Raw genomic sequence first — 15,204 nt, forward strand, 5'->3', positions numbered from 1 at the left:
TTACTACATTAAAGTGCCTATATAAATTTTGCTATGTATGGAAGTCTAGGAAATGCACCTTTTGATAATGCTATTTGGACCCAACTGCCAGTTAAACCTTAGCATATTGTATACTTACAATCCTATTTTTAATATACAATAAATTATTTACCCAATGTGTACTATGTCCATTGGTAAACATTTAATCTTTTTTATAGAGATTCCAGTGACTGTCACCATTCCTCTCACTAACATTACTGCAACAGATGGGGAATCTATCAAGCTAGAATGTGAATTTTCCAGTGAATGCATTAATGTAAAGTGGTTAAAAAATGATCAACCCATTGAAATAAGCAGCAAGAATGATATAATTTCTGGAGGAACAAAACACTATTTGATTATTCACAATTGCAGTGCTGAGGATGAAGGGAGATATACCTGTATAGTGTCCTCAGAAACAAAAACATCTGCTGAAGTCACTTTGGATGGTAAATAACAATTTAGTTCTGTTTCTCGCTCATATTAACATTTTTCAATCATTTTCACCCTGAAGCATTTCAAAATCTTTCTTCGGGAATGTCATGAAAGTATACTATATATGATGTACTGAAGTAGCTGGTATGCTGATATTGTCAGTGTTATAAAAACAGACCCTTCAACACATTATCTGTGCTGGTTATCCAATGCCTTTCTTTACTAATCCCATTTTCCAACACTCCTGTGCTTTCAAAGTCAACTCATTTCAGGGTTCATCTAAATACTTCGTAAAATGTTGTTGGAGTATCTCACAACCCCCAACATGTGATGATATGTGAGATAATATCCAATATTCTGGAAAATAGTCTTGGAAGTTCTGGAAGACAGTCCGCCTTCACCAAAATTCTGAGCATTTAGCTGAATTTTCTGTAGCTGATCAGTTAAGCAATTTCTCTGCATGTAGGCACAGAGAATATGTTCTATTCCCATGGAACCTAAGTGAAATACTTCATTTATTGCGACAATGTAACAACTTTACTATTCACATTTTTCTTCCCTTGTAGCCAGACCCCATGGAGTCAAGTTTTGAACTCAGTTGCCCAGGTCTTACTGGTAACTGACTACTGGCATTTACTTATTTAAATGGAGGCTGGGCTGGACTTTATGCGCGTGCTTTGTCAAATATGAAAGTAGTGAATGTGACAGGCTTCCAATTCTAAACCTGCCCCATGGCTCTGACACAAACAGCAGTGGAGCAACAGCATACATTCAATTAAACCAAAATAATTAAAGCAAAACAATTGAATGAATTAAAACAAAACAATCGAATGAAAACAAAACAATTGAATGATTAATTAATTCATTCAATGAAAAAGAAATAATTGAAATAAAAGCTCTGTTTAAGAAAACAAAGTTCCTTATGTTTTAAATATTTTGGTTTAATTGAATGTTTTTAGCTCTTTATATTTTAGGTGTTGTAGATGTTTTTATGGTTATCTTTTTTTAAAAAGTATTCATTTTTAAAACTTTTTAAATTCAAAAAACCCGTAATGCTTTGAGATGGTTAAAGTGGGGTGGAGATTTGCTGGCTGTCAAAACTTTCAGAACCATTTTAGTGCAAAGACGAAAATATCTTGGAACATAGAACATATGCACTGGAATGGGTCCTTTGGTCCATGATATCTGTGCTGACCGTGATGCAATTTAAACTCCACATCTGTCTGCACGTGGTCAATATCTCTTAATTTCGTTCCTTTTTATGTAGCTGTCTAAATGCTTCTGAAATGTTGCTGTCATACCTGCTTCCATCTTTTACCCTGGAAGCAGCTGGCACGTTCCAAGCATCTACCACTCTCTGTGTAAAATAAAACTTGCCAGGTAAATCTCTTTTACTTGTTTATCCTCAACACCCCATCTTTACCACCCTTGCCATTTTCTGGGAGGTATAGACTTGCACTTCATGATTCCTCTGCATAGAAATACTCCTCCGGGCCTGCCACAAACTGTATACTTTCCTCTATCATTTGAACTCCCAAAGTACAACACTTTGTACATACCAGCACTGATCTTGGCAGAACACCACCTGTCATATAATTAATAACATAATTGACATCCATCTTATTATCTCTGCAGATAGAATAAAGCCTGTTCCGGACCAAGATTGGGAAAGTCTACAGGAGCCTGACAAAATTACTGTTGAACTAACAGATGGGGAGCAAATTTCTCCCAAACCAAGCTTGCCTCCTGAAGCAGCACAGGAAGGTGATTTGCATCTTCTATGGGAAGCCTTGGCGAAGAAACGAAGAATGAGCCGTGAACCAACTCTTGATTCTATCTGTGAAGTACCAGAAGAAGATGACAAGGCTCTGAAACAACGGCTGCAGAAAGGTTTGGAAATTGAAGATTTATCTACAGATGACATGTCTAGAGCATGTGATTCTTGCCCAAGTTCTGATGAAGAATCAAGATCTGGTACTCCATCCCTTGTTCATTACTTGAAAACAGCAGGGAAGTCAACCGTAACAATAGCTGGAAAAGTACAAACAATTTCCACAAGCAAATTCTTTAAACAGTGGGAATCTACAAGCACTGAGCCAGAGAAATTACCAGATGAGCCTATGTTGGAACTAGACCCGTCTCTTGCTGAAGCTGCCACAAAAATCCAGGCCGCATTTAAAGGTTATAAAGCCAGGAAAGAACTGAAACAGCAAGGCACACCTGTGTTTGGAGAAGTTTTTAAATCACAGGCAGCTAAGCTAGGTCAAACTGTCCAGCTTGAGTGTGTGGCCCTGAGTAAATCCGAAGTCAAGGTTCGATGGCTCAAAGATGGAGAAGAGATTGTTGATGGAAGACATTATCATATTGATAATTACAGTGATGGAACTTGTTCCTTAATTATTACAGGCATGGAAGAAAAAGACTCTGGAACTTATACTTGCGAAGCTTCCAACAAATTTGGCACAACTTCTCACAGTGGAAAGGTTACAGTTGCAAGTGATGCAAAGGAAACAGTTCGAAAACTCAAACAAGGCATTGGTATAAAGTACAGCACTGACAGTGAGCCAGAAAGTTCTTCAGGAAGTGAAGTTGATGATGCTTTCCGCAGAGCAGGTAAACGACTTCACAGACTTCTGCATTCAAAACTATCTTTTGAAATTTCTGATGTGGATGAAGAATTTTTTTTTAGTGCTGATGAAGGAGATGAAGAAATCTTGGACAAACAGACCTACCATGAGGATGAAAATTACATTTATATTAAGTTTGATACCTTGACTGAGGCAGAAATGGCTTCAGCCAGATTTAAGGAAATATTTATCGGTCAGGGAATTACTGTTCAAATTGATATTTGCCAGGATAATAATAGGGTTGAAATACGGATTAAGAAGGTTTCGCGACCCCTTGGTGCATTTGGAGAAGACCATATCCCCACATTAGAGGGACTACGAGTTGAATCTGGTACGTTTGTCACTGCTGTTTTTTATGTTTCTTATGTTTATTTCACAGTCTTAATATATTATTTTGCATTAGAAAAGCACAGCATCTAATCCTAAATTGTCTTATGGAAAGGGTACGTCCTTAAAAAATGATGCATATCATCATTTTCTGTAATGCATTGCCACGAAGCTGGGTGGCAATGACACGAAGCTGGGTGGCAGTGTTAACTGCGAGGAGGATGCTAGGAAGCTGCAGAGTGACTTGGATAGATTAGGCGAGTGGGCAAATGCATGGCAGATGCAATATAATGTGGATAAATGTGAGGTTATCCACTTTGGCGGCAAGAACAGGAAAGCAGAGTATTACCTGAATGGTGACCGATTGGGAGAAGGGGAGATGCAACGTGACCTGGGTGTCATGGTGCACCAGTCATTGAAAGCAAGCATGCAGGTACAGCAGGCAGTGAAGAAAGCGAATGGTATGTTGGCATTCATAGCAAGAGGATTTAAGTTTAGGAGCAGGGAGGTTCTGCTGCAGTTGTACAGGGCCTTGGTGAGACCGCACCTAGAGTATTGTGTGCAGTTTTGGTCTCCTAACCTGAGGAAAAACGTTCTTGCCTTAGAGGGAGTACAGAGAAGGTTCACCAGATTGATCCCTGGGATGGCGGGACTTTCATATGAGGAAAGACTGGATAGACTGGGCTTGTACTCGCTGGAATTTAGAAGACTGAGGGGGGATCTTATAGAAACGTATAAAATTCTTAAGGGGTTGGAGAGGCTAGATGCGGGAAGATTGTTCCCGATGTTAGGGGAGTCCAGAACCAGGGGTCACAGCTTAAGGATAAGGGGGAAGTCTTTTAGGACCGAGATGAGAAAACATTTCTTCACACAGAGAGTGGTGAGTCTGTGGAATTCTCTGCCACAGAAGGTAGTTGAGGCCAGTTCATTGGCTATATTTAAGAGGGAGTTAGATGTGGCCCTTTTTGCTAAAAGGATCAGGGGGTATGGAGAGAAGGCAGGTACAGGCTACTGAGCTGGATGATCAGCCATGATCATATTGAATGGCGGTGCAGGCTCGAAGGGCCGAATGGCCTACTCCTGCACCTATTTTCTATGTTTCTATGTAATCTACGTGTCAAGAAACATGAGCTGAAAAGAAAACACTTTTTTTATTGATTGTTTACTTTTTTTCCATACAAGTTCAATGAGTTCAAATTGTATTCCGTGGCACAAATTTTTGGGTAATGATTAACCCGAACAGCGTTAATATAGGAGTTGCCTGTACGAAAAATTAAGATATCGTTGGGAAAAAATGGTTACAGTAATTATTGCACATTTTATAATCGATCTATTTTTAAAGTTATATATGAAATAAGCAGAAAAACAGAAAAATAAAGGTTCTGTTTCTGTGTTGTTCTATGGTCTGCAAAATATATGGATATAAGAAGATGGATATGTATTCACTCAAGGTTTGTCAGTCATTCAAAATAATCATGAATCCTAGAGACCTGGAAACAAGCTTTCAGCCCATCATGCTGAACAAGATTCACTTCTAAGCTAGATCCATATCCCTCCAAATCCTATCCATGTGACTGCCCAGATATCTGTTAAATGTCATTATTGCACCTGCCTCAACCACTTCCTTTGGTAGTTTGCTCCAATTACCCATCACCTTATTTGTGAAAAGTTGTCCTTTAGGTTCCTATCAAATCTTTCTCCTCTCACCTTGAATCCATGCCCTCTGGTTCTGGATTCCTAACCCTGTGAACAAGGATGTGTCCTTTCACCTTATCAATGCCCTCATGATTGTATGCACCTCTGTAGGATCCTCAGTCTCCTATATTTCAAGGAATAAAGTCCTAACCTGCCCAAACGCTTCCTATAACTCAGTCCCTCAAGTCCTGGCAACATCCCTGTAAAAAGAACAGCTTAATGGCATATTTCCTATAGCTGGGTGACCAACACTGAACACAATCCCCCAAATGCGGCCTCATCAATGTCCTGTACATCTGCAACATATCACTTTTACTTCTATGTCCAATAACCTTACTGATGAAGGCCAGCATGCCAAAAGCCGTTTCACCACCCTATGATGCCACTTTCAGGGAATTATGCACTTGTACTCCTTGGTCCCTCTTTTGTATAAGACTCAGTAGGGTGCTCACTGTGAAAGTCCTACCCTAGTTTGACTTCTTGGAATGCAACATCTCTGAGTGCACTTATCTGAATTAAACTTCACTTGCCATTTTTGACACACTTACACAGCTGTTCAAGAACCTGTTGTAATTATTGATAATTACAACAATACTATAAAAACCAAAACAGTTTCCTTCACCCACTCTGCTCCCTGGTTTACCCCCGAACTCCGCATGATGAAAACTCATGCCCGCCAACTTGAAAGACTCCGCAACAAAACAGGTCTCACAATTCACTCCCAAGCCTACAAAGACCACCTGCAGCACTACAAAGATGCCCTCTCCCGCGCCCACTCCACCTACTACTCTCAAATAATTCACTCTGGCTCCGGAAACCCAAAAGCACTCTTCTCTACAATAAACAAACTCCTCAGCCCCCTGGACACCATCTCCCAGTCATTCACAGTTGACAAATGCACCACTTTCCTTTCATTCTTCCAAAGCAAAATAGACAGCATCTACAGCACCTTAACCACCAACGCACCTGCTCCCCCTCAAACCACCTGCCCTCCCTTATCCTGTCAACCCCTGCCTCAGTTCTCCCCAGTCTCCACCACCGATCTCTCTGACCTCTTCACAGGAATAAAAACTGCCACCTGCTCTCTGGACCCCATCCCCTCCAGCTTTGTCAAGGCCTGCCTTCCTGCTCTCTCTCCACTTATCACTGCAACAATAAACTCCTCCCTGTCCACTGGCATCGTCCCGCCATCCCTCAAAATCGCTGCTGTCACCCCCATTCTGAAAAAACCTGGTCTCAACCCTGACACCCCAAACAACTTCAGACCAATCTCCAACCTACCCTTTCTGTCCAAAGTTTTGGAACGTGCTGTAGCTTCTCAACTCAAATACCACCTCTCTACCAATAACCTGTATGAAACTTTCCAATCCGGATTCCGCTCCAACCACAGTACTGAAACTGCGCTCCTCAAAATCACAAACGACCTTTTCCTCTCCTCTGACGCTGGCAACCTCAACATCCTCATCCTACTTGACCTCAGCGCCGCCTTTGACACCATAAATCACTCCATTCTCCTCACCCGACTTGAAACCTCCTTTAACATCACCGGCACAGCCCTATCCTGGATCAAATCTTACCTCTCTGACAGGCACCAGTTCATCTCCATTAACAACTGTAAATCCCCCACCGCTCCCCTCCCCCAAGGTGTCCCCCAAGGCTCAGTCCTTGGCCCCCTCCTCTTCATCCTCTACCTGTTCCCCTTTGGTCAATTAATCCGCCGTCATGGTCTTAACTTCCACTGCTTCGCCGATGATATCCAGCTCCTCATCTCCACCAAGTCAATCTCCACCACCACACACTCTACACTGACAAACTGCATCACTGAAATAAAATCTTGGCTTCAATCAAATTTCCTCAAACTCAACTGCAACAAATCTGAAATCATCATCATTGGTCCAAAAACGCTCACCAAATCCACCCAAAACTTCATCCTCAATATTGATGGTCTCCCAGTATCCACCTCCCCTCACATCCGGAATCTTGGAATCATCTTTGATCAAACCCTCTCCTTCGACAAACACATCAAACACATCACAAAGACAGCCTTCTTCCACCTCAAAAACATCGCCCGTCTCCGTCCATCCCTCTCCTCCAGAGCTGCAGAAACCCTCATCCACGCCTTCATCACCTCCCGTCTGGACTACTGCAACAGCCTCCTCTATGGCTCACCCTCAAAAATCATCAGTAAACTTCAATACATTCAAAACTCCGCTGCCCGTCTACTCACCCACTCCCCGATCCGTGACCATATCACCCCCGTCCTTTACAAGCTCCACTGGCTCCCCATCCCCTAGAGAATCCAGTACAAAATCCTACTCATGACCTACAAAGCCCTCCATAACCTGGCCCCATCCTACCTGACTGACCTCCTCCACAGGCACACTCCCACCTGCACCCTCCGCTCTGCTGCTGCCAACCTCCTGTCCCCCCCCATCCGGACCAAACTCAGATCCTGGGGGGACAGGGCTTTCTCCATCGCTGCTCCCACCCTTGGAACTCACTACCCCAAACCGTCAGAGACTCCTCCTCACTCACCACATTCAAAACATCACTGAAGTCTCACCTGTTCAGCACTGCCTTCAACCACTGACCGTCACCTCACCTTCTGTCTCCTTTTTCTGTTCGTTTACTTATTTATCTATTTATTTTCTTCTCTATGTTCTAGTAATCCCTGTAAAGCGTCTTTGAGTGTTTGAAAAACGCTATATAAATGTAATGCATTATTATTATTATTATTATTATTATTATAACCTTCATTATTGATTATATCATCTATTTTAGAGTGTATGCAAAATTACTAACCATACCTTGTATATTTTCATCTAAAATCGTTAATATAGATGACATAACAACAATAGGCCCAGCACTGTCCCTTGAAGAGCAATAGACAATAAACATTAGGTGTAGGAGGAGGCCATTCGGCCCTTCGAGCCAGCACCAACATTCAATGTGATCATGGCTGATCATTCTCAATCAGTACCCTGTTCCTGCCTTCTCCCCATACCCCCTGACTCTGCTATCCTTAAGAGCTCTATCTAGCTCTCTCTTGAATGCATTCAGAGAATTGGCCTCCACTGCCTTCTGAGGCAGAGAATTCCACAGATTCACAACTCTCTGACTGAAAAAGTTTTTCCTCATCTCGGTTCTAAATGGCATACCCCTTATTCTTAAAATGTGGCCCCTTGTTCTGGACTCCCCCAACATTGGGAACATGTTTCCTGCCTCTAACGTGTCTAACCCCTTAATAATCTTATACGTTTCGATAAGATCCCCTCTCATCCTTCTAAATTCCAGTGTATACAAGCCTAGTCGCTCCAGTCTTTCAACATAGGGCAGTCCCGCCATTCCGGGAATTAACCTAGTAAACCTACGCTGCACGCCCTCAATAGCAAGAATATCCTTCATCAAATTTGGAGACCAAAACTGCACACAGTACTCCAGGTGCGGTCTCACTAGGGCCCTGTACAACTGCAGAAGGTCCTCTTTGCTCCTATACTCAACTCCCCTTGTTATGAAGGCCAACATTCCATTGGCTTTCTTCACTGCCTGCTGTACCTGCATGCTTCCTTTCAATGACTGATGCACTAGGACACCCAGATCTCGTTGTATGTCCCCTTTTCCTAACTTGACACCAATCAGATAATACTCTGCCTTCCTATTCTTACCACCAAAGTGGATAACCTCACACTTATCCACATTAAACTGCATCTGCCATGCGTCCGCCCACTCACACAACCTGGCCAAGTCACCCTGCAACCTCATAACATCTTCCTCACAGTTCACACTACCACCCAGCTTTGTATCATCTGCAAATTTGCTAATGGTACTTTTAATCCCTTCATCCAAGTCATTAATGTATATTACCAAATAACACCACCAGTCATTGGTCTCCATTCCAAAAAGTAACCATTTTCACTCATTACTTCTTACTATCAAGATGATTGATAGCTAATCTTTCATTTCAAGTCCACTTTCCTGGCATTTCTCCATTCTATCTGATTCCTCGGTTCCCAAAGACGAGTCAAACACAGCTTGATGTGACAGAATTTCAGAAATTTACCAGCCCTTGCATAAACTCATCATCTCAGGTGGAAATAATTTGCTCATTATCTTTAAAATATAATCTCATTTTTAAAAATCGTCCTCATGGTGGAAGCAGGCTCTTAGGATATACCTTGTCAGTCTTTTTTTTAAATTATCTAATGAAATTCCTTTTCATTCTTCCAAACTCCAGTGTGTATATGTTGATTTTGCTCAATAAATGATTGTAAACTATCAAAAACAGTGATGTAAGGAGGATCTTTGAAAAATTGTTTTATTAAATGAAATGTGGAGAAAGGCATTGACTGCATTTAGGTGAATGTGTCTTAAAAATTCAATGGTTATAGATATGTTTGTCTGCCTTCGGTGCCTTTCCTGGAAAGTACACATGTGACATTAATGCATTTATTTTGCTGCTTTCCTTTGCCACATACAGCACCTCATGTTGTCTCTGAGCTCCAGAACCAGGATGTTCAAGAAGGCTATCCTGTTAGTTTTGATTGTATGGTAATTGGATGTCCACCACCAGTGGTTCAATGGTTTAAGGATGGAAAGCAGATCGAGGAGAATGACCACTACATGATCAATGAAGATCAGGATGGGTGTCACCAACTTATTTTAACATCTGTAGTTCTGAGCGATATGGGAGTATATAGATGTGTGGCAGAAAACTACATTGGCGTTGCATCAACAAAGGCTGAACTCAGAGTCGATGGTAAGTATGAAGATTACAACAGAGTAAGAATGTTAACCTAAATTATGCAAGCTAAGTACATGAAATTCCATTTGAAAACTTTCAAATGTACATTTTTTTTAAATCGACATCTTAGCTTATTTGTTTTAATTATTTAGAATTAGGCCACTATCCATATTATTTAACTGAGGCATATTAATATGAAAATTAATGTTAACTCTATTTGCTTGAAACAATTCCACATTTACCATGCAAACCTTTAATGGTTATTGTGATTTGACTTACACTGAGTAACCTTTTTTATTTTAAATGTAATGCAATCCAATGCTGAAATGTAGGCTATGTAAGCTTATCGTCCAAACGTACAAAAAAAGCTGAATTCCTAATGTGAAAGGTATTGTCAGCAACATAACAGACTGGAATAATTAAAGCAAAAAGAGATAATTAAGAGAGGATTAGGGAGAGGTAAAAAAATTGCTAGAAAATAGACAGCAAGGGCCTGTATAGATATTTAAAAAGAAAAAAAAATCTCAGAAATAATGGGAGACAACATGTCCAGAGAGAATGAAAATATGAAAAAAAATTGCATTAAATTAAAAAATGTAATGAGTCGATAAATTTTCAAAATTTGATGGCTTGCATTATTTTGAGATGACAATGAAGACAGTTCATTACACTGGTTGTCATCATCCAAAAAGCATTCAATTTGGAACATTTCCCATAAATTGGAAGGTATCAAATGTAACACAATTATTTAAGAAAGGAGCAGTAGAGAAAATGGGTAACTTTTGACATTAAGCCTAATACCAATCGCAAGGGAGCTCCTGAAATCTATTATGAAGGAAGTAACAACAAGGCACTTAAAAAATAATGATAGAATTTAGAAATCATGTTTAACAAATCCATTAAAAAAGATTGATATTGTAACTAGTGAAAGTGACAAGGAGGTTGTGGCGTTTATACTTGAATAAATACAATGCAAACCTTAAATACCTAATTTTGCTTTTTTAAGAAGTGATGGCTTGCTATTTGTTTACCATAGTATGAATTTATTATTTCAGTTATCAGCTCAGACTATGATACAGCAGAAGCCACTGAAACATCTTCCTATGTCAGTGCACAAGCTTCTCTCACGCGGTTAGTATTGCATGACTATTTACAGATTCTCACCAGGATACGACATTCATAAACTGGACAGTTCACAAGTCAGACTGCGATCGGCTAGTAATTTATTTAAATAAAAACTAAGGCCAACCAGGGGAAAAGGCAAAACTAGGGCATTTAACTTAACTAATCAGACTTCTCTGCCATATGCAATGATGTTGCCACAAACCCAGTTCCAACACAACAGAAGATGCCTGCAGTCTGGCAGCAGCCTGTCCCACTGGTCTCCCAAACATCCATTCGTACATATGGACTGCACATAAGTCAGGTGTCTATAATATGGGGAGGAACTGTAATACACGGCATGCTATTACTACCACATCAAATGGACTCAAAGATTGTAATCGAATATAGCTTAATAGAAGTTGTAAAATATTTTCGTTATTATGAATCCTTTCAAAGTTGTATATTTTTCCAAAAGTGAAGTACCATGCTCTCGTCCAAAATAATAGAAGTTTAGTTTCTGTTCCTTGAACAAAAAATGTATTAATTGATTTATTTTATATGTCAGTGAGCAGAATTTGGAGGGTATGGAATCGCAGGCTGAAGAAGAACAGCTGCCTCAGATTGTAGAAGAGCTTCGTGATACCTTTGTTACCATTGGAGCTCCAATAATAAAATTGCAAATTAGAGTTAAAGGTATGAATAATTATCACAAAATAATTACTTTGAAAAATTTCAATGTATGTTGGAATCAGAATACATATTTGCGTGGGTATTCTCTCAACTTGTGAAGATCAACTTGTGAATAAATTAACTAAGCAGAAGTATTAAATGTTGTTCATGGAGACGAGAAACTCATCACCATTGACATGTTTTTTTATTCTCTGATATCAGTAGTAGAGAAAATGCCGAAATGCATTATTGAGAAATTGGGAGATAGTGAATAATGATAGGATTGGCCAGAAACAAAGTTGGTTTAGAAATAGAACCAACTCATCCATGTGGACCAAGTTGCCTACCTGAGCTAATCTCATTTGCTTGTGTTTGGCCCATATACCTCAAAACCCTTTCTAAATGGCCTTTAAACATGATAAGTGTCCCCACTTCTACAATTTCCTCTGGCAAATGCTTCCATATACCCACCATCCTCTATATGAAAAAAATGCCCTTTGTTCCCCTTTAAACCATTCCCCTCATCTTAATTTTATGCCCATTAGTTTTAGAGTCTACTACCCTGGGGAAAAGACTGTGACCATTCTCCTTATCTACACTCCTCATGATTTTATATACCTCTATAAGCCGTATCTTGTTCAGTCTCATCTTGTAACTCAAGCCCTCCAGTTCAAGCCTTGCCCCAATTTAGATTTATGAAAGGAAATCGTATTTAACAAACCAATTAGAATGCTTTGAGGTTTGTAGCTTTCAGAGTTGGTAAGTGTAGCGGCAACTTTAGTCTTCCCTATAAAGCCCCAAATTTACTGTTTGACGAAGGAAAGGGAGCGATATTACTTCCTCGCAGATAACAGAACGATCTTCATGACGTCACAGTATCATTAATCGTTTATTGAAACAATAATACAAAGATTGGCATATCCATTCTCATCAATAAGTTTGTTAATCTGCATGGAAGAAATATCGCTCCCTTTCTTTCGTCAAACGGTAAGCTTTGGGGCTTTATAGGGAAGACTAAAGTTGCCGCTATATGTGTAAAATCTTATTATCTTACCCTCGTTCCTTCGAGACCTGTTACTGCTAAGACCCTATATCTCAGCAAGCTTTGTCATGATTCGTATGGCCACTAAAATCCTATTATCTTAGCAGGCTCCTGTAGTACTGTATGACCTGCTAACCCTATGTCAGCAGGTTCCTGGTGTGTCACTGAAGCGTTACCTCAGTGCTGGGTAAATTGTACTCATAATCTGGCCCCTCCCATGGCTCCTCCCAGTCCATATACGTAAACCAAGTATTAACCTCAAGACAACCCCTTGGTGTCCAAAATGAATACAGCAGGATACAAAGTAATATGCAAAAAAACTAATAAATGCAAAATGGCTCCTACAGTAAGAATGAACTAGATAAAGTATATTTGGCATTTCAATAAGGTGGTACACAAGAGAATATTTAAAAATATATATTTAGAGGAATATATCGGCACTTAATGGACAGAAAACAGAAGCAGCAAATGGGTCATTTTTTAGAGTGAGAAGCGATAACTAATTAGATTGAGGGAATTGCTCTGAGAGCTAGCATAGACTTGATGAGTCAAATGTCCTCCTCCTAAGTAGCAAGGTTATATGCAAATATACTTGTGAGAAAGGTAGAGCATCAGTTTTGTTGTATGAGGAGTGATTAAGAAGACTGGACCTACACTGTCTTGAGTTAGAAGAATGGGAATTGATTTCATTGCTTCAAACAAAATTAATAAGGGAATCAACAGGGTAAAGGCAGGTTCAATGCTTCCGTTGGCTGGAGGGGCTTGTACCAGGGTCACTGTTCCAAAATCTTTTTTACTCCCAGAGGCATTAGACTTTGGAATTCACTATCCAACATCACTGTGGAGGTTCAGTCATTGTGTCTATTCAATAAATTAATTAATGTGTAGGGATAGAGGTTATTGCAGGAAAATGGCATTGAGATAAAAGATGAATTGCAGAACAGTATGAGACAAGGAAGACACAAACAATCTCCCAGTACTAGAGGACAGAGGATCGAGGGAGACAGAGGAACTGAAAGAAATTTGCATTAAGTGAGAAATAGTATTTGGTAGACTGAATGGGATGGGACTGAAGGCTGATAAATCCCCAGGGCCTGATGGTCTGCATCCCAGGGTACTCAAGTGGGTGGCTCTAGAAATTGTGGACGCATTCGTGATCATTTTCCAATGTTCTATAGATTCAGGACCAGTTCCTGTGGATTGGAGGGTAGCTAATGTTATCCCACTTTTCAAGAAGTGAAGAGAGAGAATACAGGGAATTATAGACCATTTAACCTGACATCGGTGGTGGGGAAGATGCTGGAGTCAATTATTAAAGAGGTAATAACGGCACATTTGGATAGCAGTAAAAGGATTAGTCCAAGTCAGCATGGATTTATGAAGGGGAAATCCTGCTTGACTAATCTTCTGGAATTTTTTGAGGATGTGACAAGTAAAATGGATGAAGGAGAGCCAGTGGATGTAGTGTATCTAGACTTTCAGAAAGCCTTTGATAAGGTCCCACAAGGGAGATTGGTGAGCAAAATTAGAGCAGTGGTATTGGGGGTAGCATATTGACATGGATAGAGAATTGGTTGGCAGACAGGAAGCTAAGAGTAGGAATAAACGGGTCCTTTTCAGAATGGCAGGCAGTGTCGAGTGGTGTGCCGCAAGGCTCGGTGCTGGGGCACAACTATTTACAATATACATTGATTTGGATGATGGAATTAGAAGTAACACTAGCAAGTTTGCAGATGACACAATAGACAATAGACAATAGACAATAGGTGCAGGAGTAGGCCATTCAGCCCTTCGAGCCAGCACCGCCATTCAATGCGATCATGGCTGATCACTATCAATCAGCTGGGTGGTAGTGTGAACTGCGAAGGGAATGTTAGGAGTTTGCAGGGTGACTTGGACAGGTTGAGTGAGTGGGCAGATGCAGTATAATGTAGATAAATTTGAGTTTATCCACTTTGGCGGCAAAAACAAGGAAGCAGATTATTATCTCAATGGTGTCAGATTAGGTAAAGGGGAAGTGCAACGAGACCTGGGTGTCCTTGTACACCAGTCACTGAAAGTAAGCGTGAAGGTACAGCAGCCAGTGAAGAAAGCGAATGGCATGTTGGCCTTCATAACGAGTGGATTTGAGTATAGGAGTAAAGAGGTCCTTCTGCAGTTATGCAGGGCCCTGGTGAGACCAAATCTGGAGTATTGTGTGCAGTTTTGGTCTCCTAATTTGAGGAAGAACTTCCTTGCTATTGAGGCAATGCAGCGTAGGTTCACGAGGTTAATCCCCGGGATGGCGGGACTGTCGTATGAGGAAAGATTGGAAAGACTGGGCTTGTATTCACTGGAGTTTAGAAGGATGAGAGGAGATCTTGTAAAGACGTATACAAATTTTAAAGGACTGGACAAGCTAGATGCAGGAAAAATGTTCCCAATGTTCCCAATGTCCAGAACCAGGGGCCACAGTCTAAGAATAAAGGGGAGGCCATTTAAAACTGAGGTGAGAAGAAACCTTTTTACCCAGAGAATTATGAATTTGTGGAATTCTCTGCCACAGA

General features: G+C 40.5%; 1 protein-coding gene across 1 annotated transcript in view; it reads left to right on the forward strand.

Annotated features, from left to right (window-relative positions):
* Positions 1-15,204, forward strand: part of obscnb (obscurin, cytoskeletal calmodulin and titin-interacting RhoGEF b) — a 368,207-nt gene that overhangs the window by 226,357 nt on the left and 126,646 nt on the right. The window contains exons 71-75 of the mRNA XM_078423526.1: positions 198-467; positions 2,089-3,411; positions 9,580-9,858; positions 10,899-10,974; positions 11,513-11,640. Coding sequence (XP_078279652.1) covers positions 198-467; positions 2,089-3,411; positions 9,580-9,858; positions 10,899-10,974; positions 11,513-11,640 — 2,076 coding nt within the window. The remainder of the gene's footprint in view (positions 1-197; positions 468-2,088; positions 3,412-9,579; positions 9,859-10,898; positions 10,975-11,512; positions 11,641-15,204) is intronic.

Source organism: Rhinoraja longicauda, chromosome 2 (genome assembly GCF_053455715.1).
Source record: "Rhinoraja longicauda isolate Sanriku21f chromosome 2, sRhiLon1.1, whole genome shotgun sequence".
Lineage (NCBI taxonomy): Eukaryota > Metazoa > Chordata > Chondrichthyes > Rajiformes > Arhynchobatidae > Rhinoraja > Rhinoraja longicauda.